The 14,120-nt window shown below is 43.9% G+C and overlaps 1 protein-coding gene across 10 annotated transcripts in view; it reads left to right on the plus strand.

Moving 5' to 3' along the window:
• Positions 1-14,120, plus strand: part of LOC110533651 (activator of transcription and developmental regulator AUTS2) — a 484,459-nt gene that overhangs the window by 83,445 nt on the left and 386,894 nt on the right. For all 10 annotated transcript variants that reach the window (XM_021618068.2, XM_021618070.2, XM_036990070.1 and 7 more), the window contains one exon: positions 13,813-14,088. In XM_021618068.2, the coding sequence (XP_021473743.2) occupies positions 13,813-14,088 (276 nt within the window). The remainder of the gene's footprint in view (positions 1-13,812; positions 14,089-14,120) is intronic.

A 14,120-nucleotide genomic window follows, 5' to 3' on the forward strand; every position in this document is an offset into this window, starting at 1 on the left:
CATTGTGGTATGATTTAATTTAATAAGAATTGTTTTAACACCAATCATAGTCTATCGCAAACTGTTTGACTTGTAAAAATACAAAACATATTTTTTTTAAAGAGCCGTTTGGGAGCCAAAAGAGCCGGCTCACTGAAAAGAGCCAGAATGCCCATTACTACTGCCCTGGCGCCCGCTCTCGCCTGGCTTTCGCTCTGTTTCTATTAAGCATGGCAGGGCCATGCCTGGGCTGTGAGTTCACATTCCACTGTTAGCTTTAATGTGTACAACCTATAAATAGTGCAAGTGGCAGGTCGCTGGAGAGCAGGAATGAAGCCTCAGCTTATAGAGTTTTACATTAGGAGGAGGAAATAGATCTTGTCTCGCCTCTCACAGAGAACAGCATGCGCTAACCTATTGATTTAACTGAACTTTAACCGAACACATGTTTGTGCAATGGCATTAACTCATTATTGGGTATGTTATAATGCCCTGTCCTTAGTGCACTGATTGTGATATTGTAGCCTATTGTAAGTGCACTTAACCTCAAAGAACAGTGTTGATTTAGTTGATTTTTTGTATCCAGCTGAGTATTGTGAATGTTTGAAATGAATGTTGGACTGAATTATTGTCATTGGTGTGAACTTTATTATTATTTCATTTTTTGGGTTATCTACCAACTTCAATTTCAGTGTTTTGTCATGACTTGGGAGAATGCAGCAGCACATGTCCCAACAGTTCCTCTTCTATCATTGTAATCAAAGATATTTGAGTTAGACTTGATTCCTTTGTCTAACCAGATTTAAATGGTTGATACAGCATAATTATGTCAGAGTTATAAGTAATACTGTGCTGTATTAAGAAAGCTAAGTTTAGTTTCTCTTAAACAAAATGTTCAGATTTGTCATGTATTGATTGATCGAGAGAGCAGCAAGTACTCAGACAGGTTATGGAAGATTGAGTGAGACAGGTTATAGAAGATTGAGTGAGACAGGTTATAGAAGATTGAGTGAGACAGGTTATAGAAGATTGAGTGAGACAGGTTATGGAAAATTGAGTGAGACAGGTTATAGAAGATTGAGTGAGACAGGTTATAGAAGATTGAGTGAGACAGGTTATAGAAGATTGAGTGAGACAGGTTATGGAAAATTGAGTGATATCGGTTATGGATGATTGAGTGACACATTATGAAGGTTTGAGTGAGACAGGTTATAGAGGATTGTGTGATAGAGGTTTGAGTGAGACAGGTTATAGATGATTGAGTGAGACAGGTTATGGAGGACTGAGATAGACAGGTTATAGAGGATTGTGTGATACAGGTTGTAGAGGTTTGAGTGAGACAGGTTATAGATGATTGAGTGAGACAGGTTATAGATGATTGAGTGAGACAGGTTATGGAGGTTTGAGATAGGCAGGTTATAGAGGCTCGAGTGAGACAGGTTATAGAGGCTCGAGTGAGACAGGTTATAGAGGCTCGAGTGAGACAGGTTATAGAGGATTGAGTGAGACAGGTTATAGAGGATTGAGTGAGACAGGTTATGGAGGTTTGAGATAGGCAGGTTATGGAAGGTTGAGTGAGACAGGTTATGAAGAGATGAGTGAGACAGGTCATGGAGGGTTTAGTGAGACAGGTCATGGAGAGATGAGTGAGACATGTTATGGAGGTTTGAGTGAGACAGGTTATGGAAGGTTGAGTGAGACAGGTTATGGAGAGATGAGTGAGACAGGTTATGGAAGGTTGAGTGAGACAGGTTATGGAGAGATGAGTGAGACAGGTTATGGAAGGTTGAGTGAGACAGGTTATGGAGATATGATTGAGACAGGTTATGGAGGTTTGAGTGAGACAGGTCATGGAGGGTTGAGTGAGACAACTTATGGAAAGATGAGTGAGACAACTTATGGAAGGTTGAGTGAGACAGGTTATGGAGAGATGAGTGAGACAGGTTATGGAAGGTTGAGTGAGACAGGTTATGGAGATATGATTGAGACAGGTTATGGAGGTTTGAGTGAGACAGGTTATGGAGGTTTGAGTGAGACAGGTTATAGAGGTTTGAGTGAGACAGGTTATAGAGGTTTGAGTGAGCATCAGTGCAGTCTAATGATGTGCTTGCTGTACCCAGTTGCTAAGCAACCTTGCCTGTTTCACTGAAGCCATGCTATCCCATTAGAAACATCACGTCACTGGAGGGATGGGTGGAGGAGGGAGGAATGGGTATTATGGAGGACACACTGAGTTCAACCATGTACTTAGTTATTGTAAGCACCCACCTATTTCCAGGCCTACAATTCATGTTGAAAGGTTTTCCAAGTTTTTTCCCACATACACTTCAAGGTGCGAACAAAGTATCTAGCCTGCATTCCCTGGCTAGTCAGTTTATCTCAAGACAAATAAGCTTGATTCTAGCTAAAACAGTACAGTATTGACATTGTCAGACTGCTTCTCCAATCAAAATCCCTGATAACGTTTGTAGGTGATGTTATGGCGATGTTGGCTAGCTAAGCTCATAGAGGAACACATCATCGTGTCTAACGGTTGTCTCGCACCAAACTGTGCATGTGCAAATCAAAGGCAGTTTGTCACTGTCACTAGATAATCTGCTGCTTCCCTAGCCTGACAGACAACAGTTTGGTTTTGCAGGAGAGGAGAGAGAAACTCAGCTGTCATCAGCGCTAAAAACTCAGCTTTCAACATTGCCCACTGCTATTCACTATTCCTCCCTCTACTCCCTCTGTCCTCTCACAGAGAGCATTTTCCAGGGAGCATTTTCTGCTGAGAATCACAAAAAAAGGTATTGTTAAATCAAGCATTACCTCTCGAGATCCCAGGAGAGAGCTGTTGTTGTACTACCATTGTTGTTCCTGGCATCACCGCAGTGCGCAAACAACTTATGTTTTAGAGCACTAAAGGATACACACTTAAATCCTGAGGAGAGGAGTGTGTGAGTTATTGAGCACAGAAATTAATGGTAACAGTTACAGTACAGAACAGCAGTGACCTATACAGTACGTATACAGGATTACTCCCTTCTCCCTAGTATCTCCCTATAGTGTCTGAATAATAGAGGAGATGGTTGAGAGAGAAGAGAAGGGGAGAGGAAAGAGCAGAAAGAGAAACTCTCAGCTTTACTCTGAAACCACACCTCATCTGAGTACTCTCTCTCTCTCTTCTCTTTCCCCATTATTCATTGTCTGTATTGCCATTATCCCAGTAATCCTCTTCCTCTGTTCCTCTTTCTTTGTGCATTTGGAACATTTTGAGATACAGCAATATGTTCATGGTCTGCTCTGCTAAATGACTATATCATGTAAGGCAGTGAATGTCTAAAATATGTATAATGTCTGATTATGCTGCTGCCAGTTATAGCCTACAGTTATAGCCTACAGTTATAGCCTACAGTTATAGCCTACAGTTATAGCCTACAGTTATAGCCTACGTCTTATTATGTGTTCTTGCCAAGGGTTTGTTTGTTTTGCATAGTTTCCTCCCCTAAATGATCATCTAATAGTAGTAAATGAATAGGTCCAAATGAGTAATAATGTGATCCACTGCATTGAATAGATATGTATGAATGTCCACTCTCTTTCTCTCTGCCTGTTCAAGCAAACGCTTCATTTCCTTTCACATCTGTCATCAAATAAGGAGGAATTAGTTCATCTGAAGAGGGTTAGGGCTTCAAAGAGACAATCCACTCTACTATGTCTGCCACAATTTGATAGATTTCAGTACAAGATGATTGTCTTTCTGACGATTTACTATTTATGATCTTTACAATCTACGCTACATGGGCTGTTCACACAGGCAGTCCAATTCAGATATTTGTTTCACTAATTGATCTTTTGACCAATCAGCTCTGAAAAAGATCTGATTTGATTGGTCAGAAGGTCAATTAGTGGGAAAAAAAAGATCAGAATTGGGCTGCTTGTGTAAATGCAGCCTTCTTAATGAATACCACCGTATTGCCTTTTAGAAGGCCAGTACATGATCATTACCATCAGAATAACCAGCCTGACAGGCTCTATCTGTTCAATGTGACACACACACACTCAGTGCTCCACTCCTCATGTTTATTTCATGAGGGTAAATTTTGTGTGCTTGTATGACTGATGCCGAATATGTTTGCCTCTCATTAGGGTGCTGTGCTGTCAGGGCTTGGTAATGTTTCTCTGCACTGTGTGTGGTTACTGTACTATACTGTAGTTCTAATGCCTAACCTAATACGTTACACACATAGATCTGGATCTGTTGGTTTTGCATTGAGCTAGAAAGGTAGTTTTATAGCTTAATGGGAATTGTTCCAGTTAGACATCTTCCTAGTCTGTTACATTATGTTGTCAGAGGGTGTCATCATATTGCTAAGCAGTGCATGCATGTTATGATGATTCTCCTGAGCCTCTCCCCGAGTCTCTGATGCAGCAGACAGCAGGCGTTGTAATTCTTTGATATGATCTGTTGAGCAGGGACAGCCATGACACAGCGCTGCGCTGCTGTACTTTTAGAGAGGGGGACTGGTTGTGCTGCTCTCGGGACCAAGCAGAGTGAAGGAATAATATAAGAAGAGAGATACAAATGGAATCTCTTCTTCTTCTGTTCTTCTTTCAGATCGAGGCTCCCCATCTCCAGTCCCCAGCCTGTTAGGGTCCTGTGTGTGAAATGAACTCACCAAGGGTCTGCTGTTGTTGAACAACCAACACAATCAGGAAATCAGATCAGCAGATATCCTCTTGTCAAGTTTATTTAACATTTTTGTTGTGCTGTTTGTCTGAACAGAGAGAGAGGGAGAGAGAAAAAAAAGTGTTTGTCTCTGTTGTATGAGGCACATGCCAGCAGATTGTCCAGACTGGCGTGCGTTTGGTGCGTGTGTCCGTGCACCTGTGCAGGTGTGTATTTACAGTATCTATGTGTGTGTGCTGGCTATGGATTTTTTGAAGTCTGCTGCTAGGCCCAATATTGGTCTGGATGTGCTATCATATCAACACAGGAGACAGAGACAAAGGCGTGCAGATAAACACATTGTAGATGGTGTTGTCTGTTGGGGAGTAATTCACTGCTCACCTCGCCTCACTGGCTGTAGAGGCTTCAAACACCCTTGCCTTTGTATACACTCGAGACGTCGTCTTATCTGCACTTGAAAGCATTCGCTAGCAGAGAGGAAGAGGGGGTTTGTTTTGAGCCACTACTGATACCAGAGAGACCTTTACAATGGCGTACACGTCACAGACAAACTGAAATGGTCCACTCACACAGGCAGTGTGGTGAAGAAGGCGCAACAGCGCCTCTTCAACCTCAGGAGGCTGAAGAAATTTGGCTTGTCACCCAAAACCCTGACAAACTTTTACAGATGCACAATCGAGAGCATCCTGTCGGGCTGTATCACAGCCTGGTACGGAAACTGCACCTCCCTGATTTGATTTGAATGTGAGACAGTGGTATTGCCAGCGGTTCTTTCTACACTAGAGCCCTGAGCGACAGAATGGTTCCAAAGCTACTAGAACATTATGAGATACTTAGAGCTGGTCTCAGTTGATCTTCTCTGACCTCACTCTCTCCCTCTCTCTATCCACATACATCTGTGAGTGGCAGCTTCATTGCAGTTTGTCTCGTGTCCCTGGGTATGAATCATGAGCCATGGTTATTCAGCATTCTCCTAACCTTTTCAAACTGCCAATGATGTGTTCTTTGTAGAAATGATCACCCCCTTTTATTTCTGCCTCTGTGACGCCCTCGCTGCTATACCACTCATGCATTAGACAGAGCGGAGCTGTTAGTCTGCTTGTCTCCAGACACATTGCTGAACAGCAGTTGTAGTATTGCTTACTTTAGGCCATTGAATTCCTTGCGTAACATAGGCCATAGAAGAGCAGCTTTCAATGTCTTCTAGCAGCCTTGACTGGTAAATACACACTGAACTAAAATATAAACGCAACATGCAACAATTTCAAACATTTTACAGAGTTACAGTTCATAAAAGGAAATCAGTCAAATGAAATAAATGAATAAGGCCCTAAACTATGGATTTCACAAGACTGTTGGTTACAGATACCTAAAAAAGGTAGGGGTGTGGATCAGAAAACCAGTCAGTATCTCCTGTGACCACCATTTGCTTCATGCAGCACGACACATCTCCTTCACATTGAGATGTTCAGGCTGTTGGTTGTGGACTGTGGAATGTTGTCCCACTCCTCTTCAATGGCTGTGTGAAGTTGATGGATATTGGCGGGAACTGGAACACGTTGTCGTACAGGTCGATCCAGAGCATTCCAAACGTGCTTAATGGGTCCTCTGTTCACAAACCGCTCAACCACACAATGCCATACACACTATCGGCCATCTGCCCGGTACAGTTGAAACAGGGATTAATCCGTGAAGAGCACACTTTTCCAGTGTGCCAGTGGCCATCGAAGGTGAACATTTGCCCACTGAAGTCGGTTACGACGCTGAGCTGCAGTCAGGTCAAGACCCTGGTGAGGACGACGACGACGCAGATGAGCTTCCCTGAGACGGTTTCTGACAGTTTGTGCAGGAATTCTCCGGTTTGGCAAACCCAGTTTCATCAGCTGTCCGGGTGTCTGGTCTCAGACGATCCCGCAGGTGAAGAAGCTGGATGTGGAGGTCCTGGGCTGGCATGGTTACATATGGTCTACAGTTGTGAGGCCGGTTGGACGTACTGCCAAATTCTCTAAAGCGACATTGGAGGCGGCTTATGGTAGAGAAATTAACATTAAATTCTCTGGCAACAGCTCTGGTGGACATTCTGTAGTCGGCATGCCAATTGCACGCTTCCTCAAAACTTGAGACATCTGTAGAATTGTATTGTGTGGCAAAGCTGCATATTTTTAGTGGCATTTTATTGTCCCCAAAACAAGGTGCACCTGTGTAGTGATCATGCTATTTAATAAGCTTCTTAGTATGCCACACCTGTCAGGTGGATGGATTATGTTTACTAACAGGGATGTAAACAAATTTGTGTACAACATGTCTGAGAAATAAGCCTTTTGTGCATATGGAACATTTCTGGGAATTTTTATTTCTGCTCATGAAATATGGGAAGCATGTGTTTTAGATTTTTGTTTGAGTGTATTTGAGTCATGCAGTTGGTAAAGGCAGAGCATAGCCATGAAGTGCCCACTTACTTTCTTCTCCTCCTGATTCACCACGGCTGGGATGGAAAGTTTCTTTACCCTCTCTCACTCTCTAGGCAGCAGAGAGATGGATACTGTGAGGTGAAATGGCTGGTGTATTTGGTTGACTTTTATTCATAGTACTGTTATTAGAGACATGTCTGCTGATTTAGTCGAGGCCTTTCCATGAAGGGTGAATAACAATATGTTGAACAATCCAAATTAATTGAACTAAAAATAATATTGCATCGCAAGTAGCATTGCTCATAAGGGATTCTACTTTTTAAGCCTTATTAACATCAATTCTTCTACAGTAGTCATCTTCTGCTTTTGCCGAATTAACATATATTCTTATACAGTAGTCATCTTCTGTTTTTGTCATGTGCTGCATCATTTTCCAATATGGATTCATTCTATTTCTAGGATCACTCACACTCACTGTTGTTTAGTGTGGTGGATGCTGTATGATTCAGTGATATCTGGACAGCTTCTCTGTTTCACGTGGTGGATGCTGTATGGTTCAGTGCTATCTGGATAGCTTCTCTGTGTTTAGCGTTGTGGGTTGGTGTATGGTGCAATGATATCTGAACCTGCTCCCAGCACAGATCTGAGTGGAGCTTGATTAGTTAAGCAGGCCTCCACTGTGTCTGGGTGATCACATACACACACACACTCACACACACTCACCAATGAACACGCAGCACACTTATACTATTGCTTGGCCCCAGACAAACTGCCTTTTCTGCCTGGCGGGTTTAACTACTTCATTGTGTTCTGTCAAGTTGAGCCTTCTGAAACCTCTGATTCTGTTTGATGGTTTTCCAAGGGGAGTCGCAGTCAGAAGAACAGAACAGATATAATCAAACACGTGCTTGGTTTTGTTCCAGAGAGAGAGATATGTTTTTAAGTTGAGGAGTGGAGAGAAGGTCAGGGCAAAATGTGTGATTTATATGGAGATACTGAAGTTAACACAAGTTTAAAGGTGACTGGAAGTTTATAATTCCGTCTTTACTATCAGCAATGGGTGTCACACCCTGACCTTAGAGAGCCGTTTTATTTCTCTATTTGGTTAGGTCAGGGTGTGATTTGGGCGGGCATTCTATATTTTCTATTTCTTTGTTTTTGGCATGTGTGGTTCCCAATCAGAGGCAGCTGTCTATCGTTGTCTCTGATTGGGAATCATACTTAGGCAGCCTTTTTCCCACCTATGTTATTTATGTTCTGTGAGTCAAGGTTGCGGCACGGTGGTTCTCTGTTTACCTGTTTTTGTGAAGGTTTCACTTGGATTAAAAGATGTGGAATTACATGCGCGCTGCGCCTTGGCTCATTTATGACGGGGAGTTTGAAGACAGCGAACGTGACAATGGTCCTATTTTACAGCAGGAGGAAAAAGCACTACAAATCCACATTCACAATTTTATACTGGGAGACTTGTTCAACAGAATTTGTTTGAAGTTAACAGCTAGTTTGACAGCTAGGAAGAAGTGTTTTCCCTCCTAAAACTGTTTTACTCCAGACTCAAGCATTAGGCTAGCCAACCATTTGCTTTTCATTTTTCTCCCAAACATTTCCAATCCTCAACTGGCAATGTATAGTCTTTTCTATTTCACATGTATCTCAGCCCTTCATAGGAGTGAAACACGTTGTGAAGTCTGAGCATGAAAACTGATTTGTGCTGACATCATATGATATGTTCTTAAACCTGGCATATGATCTGGATCCTGGAATTTGTCCTGCCATTGTTAAAGCTGGAATTTTGAATGGTGAAACTGCTTTTCCCCCTCTGACACTATATCCTGCGTTGGGCAGTGCTCCTCACCCCCTCTTCATCAACAAAATAATAACGGTTGTGGAGCGGACAGTGGCACTTGCTCCCTTACAGCGAATTCCCTATTTTACTTAATGTTTTTGTATTTTTTAACCCTTTTTATCCCCAATTTTGTGATATCCAATTAGTAGTTAGTCTTTTTCCATTTCTGCAACTTCGGTACGGACTCGGGAGAGGCGAAGGTCGAGGGCCATGCGTCCTCCAAAACACAACCCGGTCAAGCCGCACTGCTTCTTGATACACTGCTCGCTTAACCCGGAAGCCAGCCGCACCAATGTGTCAGAGGAAACACCGTACAGCTGGCGACCAAAGTCAGCATGCACTGTGCCCGTCTGGCACAAGGAGTCACTAGAGTACGATGGGATAAGGAGATCCCAGCCGGCCAAACCCTCCCCTAACCCGGGCTACGCTGGGCCAATTGTGTGCCGCCTCATGGGACATCCCGGTCGCGGCCGGCTGCGACCCAGCCTTGGATCAAACCCGGGTCTGTAGTGATGCCTCTAGCACTGCGATGGAGTGTCTTGGACCGCTGCGCCACACGGGAGGCTGCGGATTCCATCTTTAAAAGAACATGCACAACTGATAGTCTTTAAAAAAAAATACCACAGATTATAGTAAGAGGCTTAGAACCACACATCACACTAACAATGACAATGCATGTCTTGTTGTGTTATTTGTGTTGGATGAGAGTGGAAGACAAAGGAGAACACGATTAGTTGATGCATGCAGCATTTGTTTGTTTTTCTGTGAGGGAAAGTAGGCTTTGTTGTAAAGGTAATGGTTCAGCGAATCAGAGCCAACACTCCCACCAAACCCATTATCCTCATCAACCTACCCATTCTGGAACTCTGTCACTTGAGTTGACAGTTTATAATGTCTGTCTGTTGGCTCTGCGACTGGATCGCCACACTGAAGTGTCATCATCGCTGCCCCACTCACTCTTTATTGGACCGTATTACGAGTGGCTCCTCCTGCTGCTACTACAAGCCTGGAACTAAATGAGTCCCCTTACAGATAATATAATTGATTTGTTCCATAAGTTTAGCTTGGATGGCTCCAGAACAGTACACTACACAGCCTCTTTGTGGCAGATTAGTTGTTATATTGATCCCCCAGTCAAACTGTATAACCCAATCTTGTTGGAAAATACGATTTTACATTCCATTCCAACTGAATTAGGAGAAACTCAAATGGATTCTCTAATTGTGTCTTATCATTAGAGGGACTGGTTGGCTTCGTTTCTGATCTCATCCCAGATATGAGTTAATTCATGTTACATTACGGTCTGTAGACAGATGTTCCTTTTTCAATATATGCAATTACGTTGTATTAAGGCTAGAGATTTTTGAGGACCAAATTGCCTTATGGTTATGGAGGAACACTGAACTGACTTAACCCCACTCCTCTGAACTGACTTAACCCCCCCTCCTCTGAACTGACCTGAACTGACTTAACCCCGCTCCTCTGAACTGACTTTACCCACTCCTCTGAACTGACTTAACCCCACTCCTCTGAACTGACTTAACCCCACTCCTCTGAACTGACTTAACCCCACTCCTCTGAACTGACTTAACCCCACTCCTCTGAACTGACTTAACCCCCCCTCCACTGAACTGACTTAACCCCCCCTCCACTGAACTGACTTAACCCCCCCTCCACTGAACTGACTTAACCCCACTCCTCTGAACTGACTTAACCCCCCCTCCTCTGAACTGACTTAACCCCACTCCTCTGAACTGACTTAACCCCACTCCTCTGAACTGACTTAACCCCACTCCTCTGAACTGACTTAACCCCCCCTCCACTGAACTGACTTAACCCCCCCTCCACTGAACTGACTTAACCCCCCCTCCACTGAACTGACTTAACCCCACTCCTCTGAACTGACTTAACCCCCCCTCCTCTGAACTGACTTAACCCCACTCCTCTGAACTGACTTAACCCCACTCCTCTGAACTGACTTAACCCCACTCCTCTGAACTGACTTAACCCCCCCTCCACTGAACTGACTTAACCCCCCCTCCACTGAACTGACTTAACCCCACTCCTCTGAACTGACTTAACCCCCCCTCCACTGAACTGACTTAACCCCACTCCTCTGAACTGACTTAACCCCACTCCTCTGAACTGACTTAACCCCACTCCTCTGAACTGACTTAACCCCACTCCACTGAACTGACTTAACCCCCCCTCCTCTGAACTGACCTGAACTGACTTTACCCCCTCCTCTGAACTGACCTGAACTGACTTAACCCCACTCCTCTGAACTGACCTGAACTGACTTAACCCCCCCTCCTCTGAACTGACCTGAACTGACTTTACCCACTCCTCTGAACTGACCTGAACTGACTTAACCCCACTCCTCTGAACTGACTTAACCCCACTCCTCTGAACTGACTTAACCCCGCTCCTCTGAACTGACTTAACCCCACTCCTCTGAACTGACTTAACCCCCCCTCCTCTGAACTGACCTGAACTGACTTTACCCCCTCCTCTGAACTGACCTGAACTGACTTAACCCCCCCTCCTCTGAACTGACTTAACCCCCCCTCCTCTGAACTGACCTGAACTGACTTTACCCCCTCCTCTGAACTGACCTGAACTGACTTAACCCCGCTCCTCTGAACTGACGTTACCCACTCCTCTGAACTGACCTGAACTGACTTAACCCCACTCCTCTGAACTGACTTAACCCCCCCTCCTCTGAACTGACCTGAACTGACTTTACCCCCTCCTCTGAACTGACCTGAACTGACTTAACCCCGCTCCTCTGAACTGACTTTACCCACTCCTCTGAACTGACCTGAACTGACTTTACCCCCTCCTCTGAACTGACCTGAACTGACTTAACCCCGCTCCTCTGAACTGACTTTACCCACTCCTCTGAACTGACCTGAACTGACTTAACCCCGCTCCTCTGAACTGACCTGAACTGACTTAACCCCGCTCCTCTGAACTGACCTGAACTGACTTAACCCCGCTCCTCTGAACTGACTTAACCCCCCCTCCTCTGAACTGACCTGATCTGACTTTACCCACTCCTCTGAACTGACCTGAACTGACTTAACCCCACTTCTCTGAACTGACTTAACCCCCCCTTCCTCTGAACTGACCTGAACTGACTTAACCCCGCTCCTCTGAACTGACTTTACCCACTCCTCTGAACTGACCTGAACTGACTTTACCCCCTACTCTGAACTGACTTTACCCACTCCTCTGAACTGACTTTACCCCCTCCTCTGAACTGACTTTACCCCCTCCTCTGAACTGACCTGAACTGACTTAACCCCGCTCCTCTGAACTGACTTAACCCCCCCTCCTCTGAACCGTATAACCCCATCTGGTTGGAAAATAGCACACAATACAGGAGATGTGAGGGCTGGTTTATTGGTTTGTTTGGTTATTGGAGTATAGTGTAGGTGTAACTGCTCAGTGTTTTACCAGGGGGTGTGGGAGTGTTGACAGGGTGAACTTCAATGACTGTATTTGTTAGTGACAGAGACATGGTTGTTGCATTCATTCATTTCCAGTCTCGTGGCCTTCACCAAGTAAGATCCTAAGTGATTATGTTTTTCATTCATATTAAATTCTTTAAGACAATACCATCTTTCATAAGGCCTTATTTTGAGGGCCTAGTTTTACCATTAATACAGTGGCCTAAAACTCATGGTTTACAGGCCACATTAGGCCTACAAGTAACATTATGCTGGCTTGCAAAGTGATGTGTAATTCCTAATGGAATCCAGCCAGAGTGGGGATATCTAACATTTGGAATTTTATTCACCCGCAACTTGAATTCAGAATGACAGGGTTGGGAAGCCTAAGATATGAAACTAACTAAAGCATCTAGTCTGGAAAATAACCATTTCGGTAATGGGTGGAATAAGTCCAAGTAATAGATTGGATTAGTTTAGAAAAATGTATGTTATTTATATTTGAGTAGTATAATATTAATTAATCAATCAATGTAAAAACATAGATATTGAAACAAACAATTCTAAAAATCAACCTGCAATAGAGCATGCTGGGAAATATGATAATGATGGGCGTGATTTTGGTTCAACCCTGGTTATTAACACCAGCACTGGAGTTATTTTACACCAATGAGTGTTAATTTAACACTTACAGATGTCATTTTGCTCCTGAATCAGCTATATAAATGCTACACTGAAAAATAAACACTAGGTAACACTGGCCAATTTGCTGTGTGTGTGAGTGTCCTAATCCTCAGCCGTGCTCTAACAGGCAGTGTGGTGCTCTCCTATCCTTAGCCTATGAGACTCTCCTGTGACAATATGTTTAAGTGTAATGTGTCGTTAGTGCTTAATGACCCACAGTGGGCCTCTGTAGGGGAGAAGAACAGTCTCTCTTAGTACTGCTCAATGGAGAACACAGATACAATAGCTACTTCCTAACTGGCATTTGTAAATGTGAATTTGTTATCTATTTTTAAGCCTAGCTTTCGTGATCATCGTAATGAGCTCTCTTTATCAGGTGTAGGAGGCTTATTTTGTCAGGATTATGTATTTAAATGAATGTAATTGCTTTTGGTACGCTCCAGCGACAAGATGTTAATAAATACTTTATTTGTTTCAGTATAGTTGTCATCTCTCCCCTGCACTGTACTTTTGTGGCTGTAGTTGTCTTTTTCAAATGGTCAAATAAAGACCTCGCTATCGGTCTATTCTCCGCTCTCTGTCGCTTGAAAGACTTGACCCTGAACTACTTTGTTTCAGTGTAACGGAGTGTTCACCTCCCCTCTTCTCTCCTCTTTCTTTACAGAATATACAGTGCCTTCGGAAAGAATTCAGACCCCTTGACGTTTTCCACATTTTGTTACGTTACAGCCTTATTCTAAAATTGACCTCTTTCCTGTTCCTCTCCAGAAGGACCTGTCCATGAAGCCCCAGGAGTGCAGGGAGAACCAGGAGAACCATAAGGAGAACCAGGCGGGCCCCCTGCACAAGAAGAAGCCCCCCAGGGTCCCGAACGGATTCAGCCTGGACTCCCGCAAAGCCCACAACAACCACCTTAACAACCACCACAACAACCATAGCAACCATCACCAGCATTCTGACCAGGAGAACAACAACCCACGCCTGGCTCCTCAGACCAACGGCAAGAAGAAGAACAAGAACAGCCTGCAGAAGAAACACAGGCCAGTCAGTACACTGTTTATTACTTGTTACACACT

The sequence above is a fragment of the Oncorhynchus mykiss genome, chromosome 10, assembly GCF_013265735.2.
Source record: "Oncorhynchus mykiss isolate Arlee chromosome 10, USDA_OmykA_1.1, whole genome shotgun sequence".
In the NCBI taxonomy this organism is placed as follows: domain Eukaryota; kingdom Metazoa; phylum Chordata; class Actinopteri; order Salmoniformes; family Salmonidae; genus Oncorhynchus; species Oncorhynchus mykiss.